This window comes from Carya illinoinensis, chromosome 13, assembly GCF_018687715.1.
Source record: "Carya illinoinensis cultivar Pawnee chromosome 13, C.illinoinensisPawnee_v1, whole genome shotgun sequence".
Classification (NCBI taxonomy): domain Eukaryota; kingdom Viridiplantae; phylum Streptophyta; class Magnoliopsida; order Fagales; family Juglandaceae; genus Carya; species Carya illinoinensis.
Genome location: NC_056764.1, coordinates 34461185 through 34476678, shown reverse-complemented (window position 1 = coordinate 34476678; position 15494 = coordinate 34461185). Strand labels below are relative to the sequence as shown.

At 35.6% G+C, this 15494-nt stretch overlaps 2 protein-coding genes across 5 annotated transcripts; both read right to left on the bottom strand.

Annotated features, from left to right (window-relative positions):
• Positions 1–568: 568 nt before the first annotated feature.
• Positions 569–4599, bottom strand: LOC122292939. Of its 4 annotated transcripts, none has more exons than XM_043101508.1 (3): positions 4482–4599; positions 3421–3837; positions 569–1057 (listed from the first exon to the last, which is right to left on the bottom strand). In XM_043101508.1, exons 2-3 carry the CDS (start codon positions 3756–3758, stop codon positions 994–996), a joined length of 402 nt encoding a protein of 133 aa, XP_042957442.1. In that variant the 5' UTR covers positions 3759–3837; positions 4482–4599; the 3' UTR covers positions 569–993. The 4 variants fall into 4 exon arrangements, with proteins under 4 accessions (XP_042957442.1, XP_042957440.1, XP_042957441.1 ...); XM_043101506.1 differs by having other exon boundaries at positions 4383–4537; XM_043101507.1 differs by having other exon boundaries at positions 3421–3870; positions 4383–4491.
• Positions 4600–6364: 1765 nt separating this feature from the next.
• Positions 6365–15083, bottom strand: LOC122292598 (lysine--tRNA ligase, chloroplastic/mitochondrial). The gene is made up of 14 exons (XM_043101027.1): positions 14782–15083; positions 14291–14509; positions 13492–13603; positions 12818–12926; positions 12201–12258; positions 11270–11338; positions 11086–11193; positions 10795–10887; positions 10522–10626; positions 9809–10015; positions 9429–9523; positions 8497–8587; positions 7435–7611; positions 6365–6699 (listed from the first exon to the last, which is right to left on the bottom strand). The coding sequence occupies exons 1-14, from the start codon at positions 15007–15009 to the stop codon at positions 6607–6609; spliced, it is 1764 nt and encodes a 587-aa protein (XP_042956961.1). The 5' UTR covers positions 15010–15083; the 3' UTR covers positions 6365–6606.
• Between the last annotated feature and the right edge of the window lie 411 nt (positions 15084–15494).

The following is a 15494-nucleotide window of genomic DNA, read 5'->3' as shown; positions in this document are numbered from 1 at the left end:
AAAGTCGCGTATTAATTTACGTATTAATATTAATATTTTTATATTTTAAATTTAAATTAGTATTGTTTTTAATAAAATTTACTTTTTGACCAATCACAATAAATTAATGCACATATTAATATACAAATGTGTTTATAACTAAACTTTTTCTTATTTTATAGGCCAAATTGTGTTTTTTCAGTTGTAGGAATTTTTAATTTCTTTCCAGCTCTTTAGCACAAGACCATTTATAAAAGGACGATGTTAGGACGACCGAAAAAGGTGACTATGTTTTAAGTTTTTTAAAACATTTTTTAGTGGAATAGATCCCATATTAAAAAAGTGTAAAAAACTATTCTTTTATAGTGAAATCCACCTCTTTATAAAAAGTATACGCGAGATTTATCTATTTAGAGTTTGTACCTAACAATGAGAATGCATTACAAATTTACAAGGCCACGATAATGTTTGCTATAAAAGAAAGGGGGTTGTGACAAGTTTAAGATCATAAAATTACAAGACAAAACCAATAAAATTAGCATGCCAACTTTTATGGGATGCCCCGATTGTAATGTAAGGTACTTTGATGTCACCAAAGGTCATAACAGCTTTAAGAAGGCCTTTATGTTAGAAACATGAATGTGATGAAACAGTAAGCACAACAAGTGAAGGAATAGAACCATGTGCTGCAAAAGACCAGAGCTAAGCAGCTCAAGAATCAAATCTTGACGGGTGAAAGAAAATAAACTGTAGCTTGACATTCTTATCTATGAAATAAAAGAAAATATCTACTAATACAGAATTCCTGTGAAGTAGACTTGATTAGAAGGCTGATGAGGCAGCGCCAAAGAAAGTGATGAGTTTGAACTTTGAGCCAGACGTGGCTCAATTCCAATCCCAGGACCCTATGCTCAATATGTTTCAGTTCAGAAAGCTAAAATCTGTTTTGTCTTTCTCTCGTTGTTGCGGCACTTGCTGTTGGAAATTGCAGAGCGGAAGATGTTTTGAGCAGATTCATAGAATAACACAAACGCAGCCTCTATTATCATCACCTTCGTTGTCAGTATATTCTATTTCACTGTTGGAAAATCAAAAGGATGCAATATAAGCAGCCACAAACACAACCTCATAATTTCAGCATCAAATAAACAACATGCCACACTTAATGTGCGATGTGCCATTGAGTGCCCCTCTTCTATTTGCATTGGTACAAAATATATATGCATATATGTAGATCCTACAAATGCCATGCCGACACATACGTTAGTAAGCAATTGTTACATGTTTGAAGCCAATGTAACCGAAAACACATTTCAAAATGCATACACCTCCTGTTCTAAGGATTAATTATAAGTGATAATATTGGCTAGATAAGTTTTATTCCATTTCTAAAAGACATTATCTTTAAAAAGTTGAATTGAAGAACTGCAGATGACGGAAAGAAGCAGCCCTGTGAGCAGAGACTACACGCACCAGTAATCTTCTGGACATGTACGTCTGTTTAAGTCTCTTCAGTCGTCACGTTAATTGAAACTTTTTACGTCTTTTAACATGTTTAGAATGTGGGAAATCTTCTATATATGAGAAGCCAACAAAATTGACCAAATCAGAGCATGTGCACCAACATGGACAGGTATGAAAAAGTAATGGAGGCATCTAAAATCAATAGAGTTACTGGGTTAGAGGTGTCATATCCAAATCAATCATGTGGACCAACAGTAATAAAAACCTCAGCATAAGGGAGGAATTGGAAAAGTCACGGGACACCACGCCAAGGGTAAAGCTTCCTTCCATCCACAATATCATTAAATCTCTATTGCAATAAGAAGTTTAACTCGTCCCATTTCTCTCTTATACGATTGGAAACATCTTTGTTTCGTAACAATGGGGACACACCCTCCATTCCAGCATGTTGTTTTAGTTCCATGATAAACAATCTTAATCTTTCCTGTCTTTGCTGGAATAAGAAGATTAAAGACAGAACAAAGGTTAAGGGACCCTTGTATCGTCAAGGGGCTCGGTTTATACACGGAATCATCCAGAACCAATGCCCATGCAGGTTTATGGTTTCAAAAGTTGACAAACTATACGTGCACAATTTTTTCTAGGGGGACGTCATCTCGAAACTTCAAGCAAAGAAAGATTTTATCTTTCTATTTTTGCTCATAAGCAAAAAGAAACACACAATGTTGTATAATATTTATTTAATGTACAATATAGAGTCATATTAATCTAATTATTTTTTTTTTATAAGTAGTCATATTAATCTAATTATTATTATCCTTTTATATTAAATAAGGAAAATTCTATACATCATACTACCATTTCACTTTCATCCCACTATATAAGATGTGGGAATATTTATCACCATTGGTAAATATGTCATATCTTACATAATAGGATGATGAACCTTGATGGATAGCTCAGTTGGTCAGATTTTAGATTTGTTGTCCAGTGGTCACCAATTCGAGTCCCTTCAAGGCTACTAAAGACTCGAACTGGCCCGAATACCCACGGATATATTTTAAAAAAAAAATAATGGGATGAAAATAAATGATGGTATGGTATATAACATTATTCATTAAATAAATATAAGTAATATTATATATCACACCACCATTCCACTTTTATCTCACTATATTAAATGTGGCATCTTTATCACTATTAGATGATTAAAAATCATCTAATAAAAAATTATCTAATAGTAATAAATGTGTCACATTTTATATAGTGGGATGAAAATAGAATGGTGATATAATATATAAAATTTTCCAATAAATATTATCCATTTTAAGTGATGGAACGAAACAAATTATTCAGAAGGATTGAAATAAATGCCCAAAAGATATTTAGAAACTAGTACACCTACCATGAACCAATTTTCATTTGTATCATAATTATCTGCATTTATGGCAAAGATTATCCTTTAGTAGCAAAAGATGCTCATTTCCAGACTAGGAAATCATTGAAAGTCAAAATGTCTCTAAAAAATGGCAAAAGATAAAATTGGAATTAGTTTCCTATTGGGTTACTCGATCACAGAGTCATTTCTACCTCACAAGCACAGGTTTTCATCTTTAACTACTCATTCAACCTGAGAAATATAACCTCAAGGTAACCTATCCTTCAAACGTCATGTCTTGAACTCTAGATCAACATCTGGAACTGAAATTCCCTTTTAGTTCCTCCGCATTCATACAAAGGAATCTTACGATTCAAATTAAGTACCAGAAAATAAATAAAGAAGACGTATATTTTTTCTCAATATGAGTAAGACATCGATCTCTCTAGTACTCAATATGAGTAAGATATCAATATCTAATCAGAAAATCCACTTCAAACAAAAATTGCACAAAAGAACACAAAACCAGAAATGCAAAGGCAAATTAGAGAGGAAGCCGAGAGAGAGAGAGAGAGAGAGAGGAGGTGGGGAGTGCCTACCTGGATTCAAATTCCCTGATCTCAACAAGTTCTTTCCCTAAAAAATCCACCCATTGTACCTTCTTCTTCCGATCCTCTTTGGCAGCGAGAGTGGGCTTTCTGAGACTGCTTTTCAGGCAATGATCGGCTGGTTGTTGTTGTTTCAGATATAAGCAATCTTCCTTGACCTCGATGGCCTCGCCAGGTAACTGATCAGAGGCTTCATGAACAGAGGCTGGTTCTGAAAGCACATGTGGGATGTTTTCCAATTTCAATGGTCCAGGACTGTAAATATGAGGGGAGGGTTTGCAAAAGCAAATGAAGGACGGACAATGAATCTTGCAGAACAAAAACCTCATCACATATTTGCCTCTTTTACTACTGATTCTTACTACAAATTAGGCCATTCCTTTGCAACTCCGAATACCAAGAATGGATCTGTATCAAATCATCAACCGGTCGATTATCATCCTTCAAAATGTAATGACTAATGAGAGAAAACCCAACATGCAAATTTCACAGGAAAATTCTAATAAATGGTGAATTTGTTGTCAAGTAGGCACTCCACTGAAGAACACAAGACCAATTGTAGCTGCCTATATCAAACTAGCAAGGATCCAGATTACAAAATCTTACGAAAATTGAAGCAACTAAAATGGAAAATAATGATTATAAGAGAAAAATAGGGGGGTTACATGCACTGGCGGACTAGTGGTTCTAAATTAGGCTTTGATAGAGAGAGAAAAAAAAATAGAAACTTTTGCCGTGAAAGAAGCGAAACCCAGAAAGCAATTTGAGTTTTGGAGGTTTGTAATAATGAAGTTCATGTTCGAGAGAAACGGGCTACTTGGAAACAAACCCAAAACCATCCAAAAAAAACCTCTGTTTCCGTTTCCCCTGTTCCCATGAAAGAAAAGACTCCTTGTTTTTGTAGTCTACCAGAGACACAAACAAATTACTCAAAATTACAAAGACTATCCTACCCTCTGAGGATTTCATTTCACCTCCATTGACAACGTTGAATAAGGAGAAGAACACCAATGTTATGGCTGAGACAGGAAAGAAGAAAAAGAGAAGAAAACCTTAGCTGGAAATCCAACTGGCCAACATTCTAACATGTAACTGCTGGACCCTCCAAAAGGAGATTAAATAGTAACTGCCGAATTTATTTTTTAATATACTAGCGTATTGAATAGTATTTTTTTTTTTAATATACAGTTTGTTTTCGCACCAACTAACGCTAAATAAAAAAAAAAGGTTTCGAGATTTGATTGAGTTCTCTCTCTATTAATATTTCATTATATTTAAGTATGGAAAATAAACAGCTGGAATGGGATTTTCAGTAGGATCATATAAGATTGTGGTCAATGAAGTGATGTATTATTAAAAATAATTGAGATATGCTGAATGTTTGGACCATCTTTAAACCAGAATGCAACCTCAGCAAAAGCCATTAAGTTTCTTAATGGTGTGCTCAAGTACCTCAAGTTTCGTGTGTTTTAAATGATTAGCCATTAAACCTTCCAAGTTGCCACAATACGTACATATTCTAATAATTGGGGGAGGATTTCAAGGAATTTGAGAAGATTCAAGCCAAAGCAAACGCCATTGATTTCTTGAGGAGCTGGGGAACAGTTTTATTCTCGTTCTTTCTTGAGAAGGGGTTTGGCTGCCTTTTTCTAAACAGAAGGTCAAATCTTAAAAGAGCCTTCCAGCTTTTTTTGCACTTTTTTCTTTTTCCTTTTCTCCATTATTTGATAAACTCTTTAAGACGCGTTAACCACCATCGGTTGATTATCCCCAGCTTCTATAATTCCCCCTTTGAAAGTCACGTTGCAGAAAGGTATTGTGTCAAAAATATGATCTTTCTTTGCCTTTTCTTCTTCTTTCTCATATTCTGTTCCCATTCTAAGAAAATGAAATTGTTCTTGCAAACAGAGATCATGTCACGCAGAACTGATACACAGCCTTAATAAACATTCAAAATAAAGGAGCCAAATTCGCGAAACTTTGAGAGTACACGTAATCATTTGGCTTGGTATAATTATTAGGAAGAAATGTTATTAAATTGATAGATATGGAAGAGTGCCACATGTTAAGAAGGACATGGGGGTTGTTGGTGGCCCAGCAATCGAATTTGCAACATATGGAGACGAACATCATTACAGAGAAGCCAAAATTAAAGCTGGTGATTGAAAAGCCCGGTGATGCTATCAATTGATTGGAGGCTTGGAACCTTTTTTTAATGTGTTAAAGGAGACAAGCGCATGCCCAAACGCATTTGATTGTACAAGATTGTGGGAACAAAGGTCCCCTCCCTCCTGCAAATATGTCTTTGTATCATGACTACATGTAGAAAAGAGTGGTGCTAGACTGCTAGCAATATCACGTTTGCCATAGATTATGATCCCCCGACGTGTAGTCGGTGGTGGTGGAGTGAGAGGTAGGGCAAATTTGAGAGATCTGAAGTTGGAAGAGCCAACGATAATATTGCTCCTGGCTATAAGGCTTATCAGTGTAGCTAATGACAAGGTATGAGACTCACGCCAGGCCTAGGCTGACGCCTAAGCATCGCTCGTTGATGGTGTTGTTGGGTTGGTCTTTAAGACCCATAATAGATGATTTCAAGCATGTGACAAGTGAAGGAACTAAGAGGCATGAAGCTAAAAAAAAATGAAGAGATTGATTTTGTGATGGGATGTCATTTAGGACTCCACCTAATTCCACTGTTTGATTGTTAGTTTACCTTATAAATGAAAAGGATGAAAGAAAAATAACTCTAAGATATGTTCTATTATAAGTTTCCTTGATGAATTTTTCTCAACATCAAATCTGCTTGGCTAATCCCCAATTCCCAATTAAATAAAACATCTTCATCCTACCAATAATTGCATTTTTTTAACCTTGGTCTCCCTCGCAACGATGGAAGTCATTGTATTTATATTATTCCTAATGAACTGCCAAATACCATGAATAACATATTCAGTCATTGAAATTGTATCGCAGCTTAGTGTCTCAAACCAGTCATAATTTACAGCCATTCGCAGGGGGGGAAAATAAGCTGGACTTAAAAAACAAGAATCTGTATTGTATTTGTGTTACAACAAATACATGACAAAATTTTCCTAAAAAATAATAATGCTGTATTGAAACATGCCATATTGCTGATCCAAAAGAATTCTCATCTACCGATCTTTTGCTGTTACACTATTGCTGAATCTTAAGAACTGGGAAAGCAATTACATCTCGAATGCTTGCAGAGTTTGTCAGAAGCATCACTAGCCTGTCAATTCCAAGTCCCTGGAAACAAATACTTTCCATCAAAGAATATCTCAGGGATAACATTAGCTATTGCGGTTGAGTTACAAGAAATATCAATCTAATGCTTTTTATGCTCCCTTTTATTTTGCAGAATCATTAGATGTAGCACAAAAGCATGTGCACCCAGACGCATCTCTCAAGAGCGTATTCATGGATATGAATACTGACAAATCAGGATTGCCTAATTGTTTACTTTGAAATATTGCAATTCAAAGATATGGTCTAAACAAACACCCAACAAGATAAAATATTTACTAACAAATAAGATGTTGTAGCTTCCATTTTTTAAAAGAAAGAAAATACTTAACTTGGGTATTATATTTTCTTTTCATTAACCTTAATTGTTGAAGTACTATAATTATCTAGAGACCTCCAAATGTCTGAAAATAATTTCAAGATGAAGATATGCTTAAATCGGCCCCCTAATAATCCATATCCTTAGTGGCAAGAGAATGCCAGTTCATTGTTTTCAAGTATTACATACAAGAAAATGTCATTTCATAAATTAGAAAAAAAATCATTTCCCTTTAGGTTCAGCACAGAGAAGCTATATCACATCAAACCCTAAAAGAACAAGAAATTTAATTGACTGATTGACTTTCTAAACGCGTGAAATAGTAAGAGCTCAACCCTTCCTGAGCACAACATGAGTTTTACTTGAGGTTCCCTCCAAAAACTCTAGAACGTTAATATATAGTGAAACCGCAACCTTACCATTCCTGAAGCAGGAGGCATTCCATATTCCAGAGCCGTTAGGAAGTCATCATCAAGAGTCACTTCATATGAGTCATCCTCATTTTTATTACCTCGCTCTTCTGCACTATTTGCTTCCCTAGCAGCCGCTGCTCTCTTCTCATTATGCAGCCTCACTTGCTCTTCCAAGCGTCCTCTCTGACAAAAGACAGGATTAATGACAAACTCTCTGTTTTCGAGTTTCACATATTGAAGGAATGTGTGGACCACGTGAAGAGTCAGCATAACAATTAATTGACTAAATTAAACAATTTCAATCAGTTTACACTTTTAGAAGAAGCGGTAATTTAATACACCATTCTTCAAATTCACCAAGCTTTCTGAAAAAATAAGCATAATTCTTATTTACTGATAAAAAAAACCATGCACACCAGTCATATCACTTGGTTATTTCTAGGTTATTGCTCCATTTATTACAAAATGCTTTATGCAACATAATGAATTACGAGGATGGCAATGGCGAATGACAATCTACCCTTACACTTTTCTTTTCAATTTGACTCATTTGTTAGTAATGAAAGCACTCCCAAACCTTCCATAAATTCTATTTCTCTACCACACTCAAGTCAAGGCATTCATCATTGCTTGATTAAAGAATCGCCAGATAACAAAACAATGAAACAAAATCACTGAATAACTTGTTGACTCTAATTGATTCTTTTTTTTTTTAATATATCAGTAGGTGTTTGGGCCAGCTTGCATGCACCTCAACTAATCGCACGGGGCCGTGAAGTTAATGGCCAAGTAAACCTCCAGTGGCCCTGAGGGGACTTAAATTGGTGACCATTGGGGAGCAAACCCAAGGCCTGACCAACTAAACTGCCCCTCAGGGTTAACTCTAATTGATTTATAAAGTGGATGAAACTGGATGATAAAAATTCAGTTCAATTATATACTACAGATACCAAGTTGATAACACACTTTCAAAAATAGAAGCTCCTCGATTGCGAACTTCTTACAAGAGTCTATGACTAACAAGATAGATACAAAACCAGGAAATCCAGGAGTTTAAAATAAGTTTACCTGATCCATAGGATCAGTCAATTCAGAAAATGCATTTGCCAGCTCACGACCACAGATGAAAAGTTCAAATCTCTCTGTTAGCCCTGCATGCCTAATATGGGAAGATGAAAAATAAGATGAGAATGAAAATTTCCCAAACAACAGATAAGTTATACATTAATCATCTCCCCATTTTAACATGTTCCTTCATCCCATGCAAAGAAACTACATAATGGATTTAAAATCGCAAGCTCTACAGTTGCTATCAGAAATAGGCACACATCAGTTTGGTTATCGAGACTGTTCTGCATAGGATGGAAAACGAGAATATAATGGTCAAAAACAACAAGGAAAGCAAATAAGCACAGTAGAAAACGTTATTACACATTATCATATCCATATTTAAGGACCAGTAAACCAGCATCATACCTCTACTATAACCACCGAAAACTCGGGGGTAGTTTTCCATTATGAATCCTCACCAAATATACATGCTTATCGTAGCAAGATTTGCAATCTATATTGTCTATTGTATTCTCCAAAAAATTATGCCTAGAACATCGAGTGCATAACCCTTTATTTGACACAGCAAAGGGAAAGTAAGTGAAATGGGTAAACCATATGTACTAAAAATAAATGGCCATGTCCATGAAGACCTTGAAACGAGTACCTTCATGCAAAATAAAGACTCTGGGATGCCAGAAACACTAGAATTTGGATATAAATCCAGCCAACACCCAGGTTCAAGACCACATGATAATTCTTACTCCAAGCTCTTTCTAATGAATAAATTTTATTCCAAGTTCAAGTTATACTTGATATTTTAATGTAACTGGCATGGTACGAAATAGAAAGCACACATAAACAGCAAGAGCATACCATATCCCAGCAATTGTTCACAAAAAATTTGGCATTGGATAGTAAATTATAAGTTACCAAACAACTTTAATTACCTTCTATGTGGTTTAGCCAGAGGAGAAATCTCAATAGGATAGTCCAAAACAAATGTAGGTTGCAGAAGCTTTGGTTCTACAACAATCTCAAAAACCTGGTCAAATGAAACAACTAAATACTGAGAGAGGCTGCATGTAGAGGAAATCTATAGAACAAAAATGAAGAGCACATAAGAAGGAATTATTCATTCCCAGCATTATTGTTTTTCATACCAACAGCCTCCAACTATAAAGAAAAGTGCGCAATCCACAAAAGAGATTGCATGTTTTTTTAAAGTGGAAACCTTATATTAAAAAGAAAGCGAAAAGGAGGGGAGCCAGCAGCAGCAGAGATAATTGAGGAAAATACTCTTTGAATATTGCAGATGATGCTGACTGACCTCATTAAGGAGGTGGCCAACAGATGGGCATGCTTCAATAGAACATTTGTCTTTCTTATCAAGGTTGATTTCTAGGGCCCTAAGAGTTATTTCTTTAGCAGCTTTAACATCATTGACCAAATCATTGAAATCAATTCCGGTGGATTCTTTTACAAGATTGTGCATAGTTTCCCTCCTCCAAGGTCGCTCAAGACATATCTCCACACCCTGCATAGACATGTTACACCAACTTTAAAAAGACACAAGTCACAGTAATATCTTACTGAAGGGATGTGTCATAGCTAATTTGTTGCTTCCACAGCAATTCCAAGCATGCAAAGCAATCAGTTCCATGCTCACATATGAAAACTACGAAAGCACCAAAAGTTCTTGCGGAATACATTTTGCTTCTTAAAACCTACTGGAATTTTTTTACATGAAAAATTGATCACACCATTCATTGAAAGAGCAGTGGTCAAAAGAGTAGCTAATACTTGGAGCAAAGTGCATATCTAGATTGTGACCATTTTCAACACTCAGATTGCTTTGAACACAGGGCCCAGAATCATTAAAGCTCAATAGGAAAATGAGGAGAGGTGCTGTTTTAGATAAATGTTTATGGAGAATGAGTACTTTTGGTTTTAGTTATTTGGCAATGAATCCAATTCCAGTGCATTTCATAAAAAGCAGGTATTTGTTAAATGCTACAGAACTGCAAGTGAGAACAAACTTACCTGGTAGTCAATGGTAAGCTTCCCATGAACTGAAAGAGCACATCTAGTAACAATTTCCTCCACCATGTTCATCATGCTTTGGTAGTCTGAATATGCTTCATACATCTATGATGAAACTAATACCAATAATGATAAGAGCTTCATTTAATAGACTCTAAATGTCAACAACATAATATATGCTATAAGAGGCAACTAATAATTAGTGTCACTTTTGAGTACAGGACATTAACCATGAAGAAGGCCAAACAAAAGTAATAATAGAAAATATTTTACCTCTATTGTGGTAAACTCAGGATTATGACGAGTTGAAATGCCTTCATTTCTAAATATTCTCCCAATCTCATATACCTTCTCAAACCCCCCAACCTGTCATCCACACAGTTTTTATTCAAAAAATATACTTATGTGAAAACAAAATAAGAACCTATATGGGAAAATGAATACCGCTTAATTTTCTAATTCTTCAAAGACCGACAATTTTGGGTACAAAAAGATTAAGCAATCATAAGATAGTTCTATAGGGAAGGGGATACATGAGATAGGGACCATGATGTAAAATCTCACCAACATTCTCTTTAAGTGAAGCTCAGTCGCTATTCTCAAATAAAGGTCCCTTCCAAGAGAATTATGGTATGTAACAAATGGCCTAGCTTCTGCTCCACCAGCTGCTCCCTAGTTAAATCCTTGAATATTATAATATTGCATAGCACAAAATAGAGAGGGGGAGAGAATAAGGATATAGACAAACCTGCAGAACTGGAGTTTCAACTTCAACGAAACCTAAAGATTCCACTGTCTTGCGTATCTCTGACACAATCTAGCCAGAACAGTTACATTCACTTGCTCAGGAATAAAAATAAAATACCTTGGACAACTATGGAAAGACAATAAAAGAGAACACGTTGGGAAAAGGTTGAGAGAGCCAACAATTGAATAAGAATTTCAAACAGTTCTTTTAAGCTAGACACATTGCACGAATTATAAAACCATAAAACTTTCAAAGCAGCGAAGATTGTTTCCTCAAAGTTATCACCTATGGCAATTGCAACTAACAATATGGGAGATATAAGTAACAATTTGAAACACTTTCATCTAAAACAAGAACCATAACAGATTCTATATCAAAATCAGAAACCTTGATCACAGGGCACAGAGATGGGAGCTTTAACTTCTGGCTATTAAATTTCACAAGCATATATAGAAGATAACGATTACAAAGCCATCACCGCAATCCTATAAAGGTTCTGATTTTGTACCGGAAACTTAAAAGAGTAGGCACAAAATAATATTAGAGTCTGCCACTATTCAAGTGATTGCCGCACAATAATAGAGGTGGTCTGTTGGAGAAAAGGTTGACAACAATTTAAGATGCCTCTTGACATCAGAATAACGTTATTAATTTGATGTTATTATATTCTTCCATGATTTAGCTTAGTATCACAATGAAGATATTTTACATGTGAATTTCAGGCACAAATCTTATCCCATCAATGTGCAACAAGATTCTAACTATATGAAAATAGAAACATGAAACCCGTGTACGGGAATACCAAAGAGCCATCAGTTTTACAGTTAACTAATATATAAATCTTGTTTAGAAATAAAAATAAATAAATAAATCTTGAGAGCTCCGTGAAGTCTTTTCTTAGATTTGGAGAGGGGGAAAGAAGATGACCTACCTTTGCTCTTTTCCGAAATATATCAGCTACTTCAGGATTGGCAATCATGTCTACATATCTGAACATTGGAAAGATAGCATACAAATACATTCAGACATTAGAAATCAACCAATTTTCTGGAAATTAAATATTTTGCTGTCCAAAATAAAATATGGCCATTGGGATATCTAATACAAAGTGTTTAACTAATGAGAAATAAAACAATGAAGTTGGATAGACAGATAAGGTGTTCCACCAAAGAAAGCATGTTCAAGGAGTTAAGCAATATCTCCCATTGTCATGCAGGCACAAAAAAGAGCCTACACATACAACTTGAGAAAATAACCAAAAGACTTACTAAACAAAAACATGCAAACACAAGCACTTAATTCCATCAGACCAGTGGAGTTAAAAGTAAAGCAATTGAAAGTTTTTGTTTGATAAAAACCTATGACATATTATTACACCAACTGCACAACATTCTGAATTTAAACAGAATTTTAATCAGCTGGAAGTGCTCACACCATGTGCTCTAGCCAAAGGGCATCAACGCAATTTGAAAACCACTAGATCTCCTCAATCAAAGAATATCTTAGGAAAATTATTGTTAAAATCACACCCTTCAGACGGAAACTCACCTTTGGCGGTAGCGCTTATCCACATCAGTTAGACCATGATATTTATCCGGCAGTGGAAGTAGAGATTTGGTCAAAATGGCAAATGAATTCACATAAATAGAAAGTTCTCCTGAGGACAAACCAAGAAAGAAAAAAATAAGTCCAAAATCATGCAAAGGGTTGTAGTAAAATACCATTAAAGAAAGTGGCATGGCTACAACCAAAGACATTTTTTATGTTCATGACTAGAATTAGAAAAACTTCTTGGTGATGTGTCCAACCAGTCAAGACTATTTTGTAACTTGTAAGCCTTGGTTTCATATTCAGTTACCATTAATTGCCTTGGAGTTTGGAAAATCCCACAACCCATATATATTTTGATGATGCAGAATCTCACCGAGGCAGGGCCCTTTGGACCCACCCTTGGATGTTAAACCCCCACCAGTCTAAAACAGGTATCAGGTAATTTAGGAAAACTTGTAGTGCGTATTGAATCCAAGATATCTGACCACTAGGCTACACCCTGACAGGTCCCATAACCCATATATGTACTACATACATAATTTTAGAGGCTTTAACAGAGTATAAGAGTCAGGAAATCTCACTCAAGCCCTCTACTATACCCAAAAGACCAAAAAAAAAAAAAAAAAAATTTCAGAAAACTTTGTATGAAGAAAGCCTGCAAGACCAACAACCTTTCTCTGTCCGCTTGATTGAACCACTTGCACCTAGTATATCACCAATATCAACAAGTGTCTTTAACTGATCAAATTGATCATTTACAAGCCTCTCCTTCTCGCAATAAAGCTGAAAACAACAATTTCATCAATTCATTTAGTGCCTTGCTACAATTACTAATAGGAAGAAAAACTAGAAATCTCAATAACATCATTCATACACCCAGAGGATAAATAATTTAACAGACTCAATCGAAAAATGGATGATCTTTCCAGTGAAATATCAATCCTAAATAACTCTAGCTATACCAATCCACATTATTTATTAGATAAGATCGTTAAAACCTCGACCATGAAAATAGAACCAGACATGAAAGGCAAACTAGATCCAGTCACTTGATTGCAACTTTAGACCATCAAATAAAGAGACAAAAAAAAAGAAAAAAAAAAAAGTAAAAGCTTTACATAAATCATTTACTCCTAACTTTATGTCCTTGCATACCTTGCTTGGTTGGTTTAAGGAATACAACCTATTCTACGATATACATTCTTCATTTTAACATGAAACCGTCCGCATCCCCACGCTCATTAAAAAGTCTAGAATATTTTAGTTGACCTTTAAGAAATCACTAGAGTGACTTTCAACTATGACTTTAAAAGAGACCCCAAATCAGGCATCATCATTTCCTAGACACAGGAAAACGCCCCAGCAATGTGCACATATAAACTACTGCAAAATGAATGGAACCATGATTGAATAAATCCTAAGTCTACACTCCCGACGTTTAAACCAAAAAACAATGTAAATGGTTAAAACCTGAATTGTCCCGGAATCATCGCGTAACGTCAAAAAGGCGAGTTTTCCGAATGCTCTGCGAGCCACAATTCTTCCTGCAATCGAAACATGATCGCTCTCACTATTCGACTCGTCGCCATTCCCAAGATGTCTATACATATCTTGCAGCTGGTTAGCAGTGTGAGTCCTATCCCACTTATAAGCATACGGCTCCAAGCCCTTGCTCCTCAATTCTTCCACCTACGCAGCAAGCATTTTTTGTTCCGTTAAGAAAAATGCGATTTTGTTTTCTACTTTTCCAAATAAAGGAAAATTTTCTAGATTCCGGGAAAAAAATCCTTCATTTGTTCGAATATGAAAATTCCAGCATTCCTTTATGGTTTCAGAAAGAAACCACGCGGGGGGCAAACAGAATACGGACAAGCAGATTAATTCTTTCTTTACTGCTACGCTCTGAATTGGTGAAATTAGAATCCAAACTTCAAGTGGTGATTCTTTTATTATTAGTTTACCTTAGTAATGCGAATGGAGCGAACGGCATCTCTGTCCGAAGTGGAAGAAGAAGAGGAAGATCGACGGTTACGACCGGAGGTAGCGGTTGCGATGGCGGCGGAAGATGAGGAGGAGGAGGAGGAGCACCTGAGAAATCCAATTCTGGAGCGTGTGGCAGCGGAGGCAGTAGAAGTTGCGAAGCGAAAGAGGTGTCTGAAAGGCTGCGAACTCAACTTCAAAGCCTCCATTAAAGCCGTCCGCTAATGCTTCCTCTTTTCCCCTTGCAGAGTTTATCCCCTACTCGTGCTACTACCATTTCTCCACACTCACGGATTTTAAACGGATTCAATATTTTCAAGCAGTAGAACGACATGCCGTTTACAGTACTAAATAGTGTCGTGGCGGCCTGCCTGGTTGCATTATTAGGATTTGACGACTTTTTTTTTTTTTAATTTAATTTAAATGAACTTTCTTTTCCTGTAATCATAGACCGACTCTGATCAGTTTTCCCCTAATAAATAAATAAAAGTTTTCTGAAAGTCCTAATTATATCCCAATATTTTTTAAAAATCCAGAATTCTAGGAAAAAAAATCTTCATAGAGTTTTATTACATACAAGCACAGTCGCATATTAATCTGTGTACTAATACTAATTTATTTATACTTAAAATTTAAATTAATACTGTTTTCAATAAAATCTACTTTTTGACTAATCACATCATATTAGTGTACA

Coding starts and splice junctions, on each gene's coding strand:
- LOC122292939 (XM_043101508.1), bottom strand. CDS start 3,758: ATGAGGTTTTTGTTCTGCAAGATTCATTGTCCGTCCTTCATTTGCTTT. Junction 1,058..3,420: donor ATCAGGGAATTTGAATCCAG/GTAGGCACTCCC, acceptor ATTTTCCAACAG/TGAAATAGAATATACTGACA.
- LOC122292598 (XM_043101027.1), bottom strand. CDS start 15,009: ATGGAGGCTTTGAAGTTGAGTTCGCAGCCTTTCAGACACCTCTTTCGC. Junction 13,604..14,290: donor ATGATTCCGGGACAATTCAG/GTTTTAACCATT, acceptor TGTTGTTTTCAG/CTTTATTGCGAGAAGGAGAG. Junction 9,524..9,808: donor TTGGCCACCTCCTTAATGAG/GTCAGTCAGCAT, acceptor TCATTTGACCAG/GTTTTTGAGATTGTTGTAGA.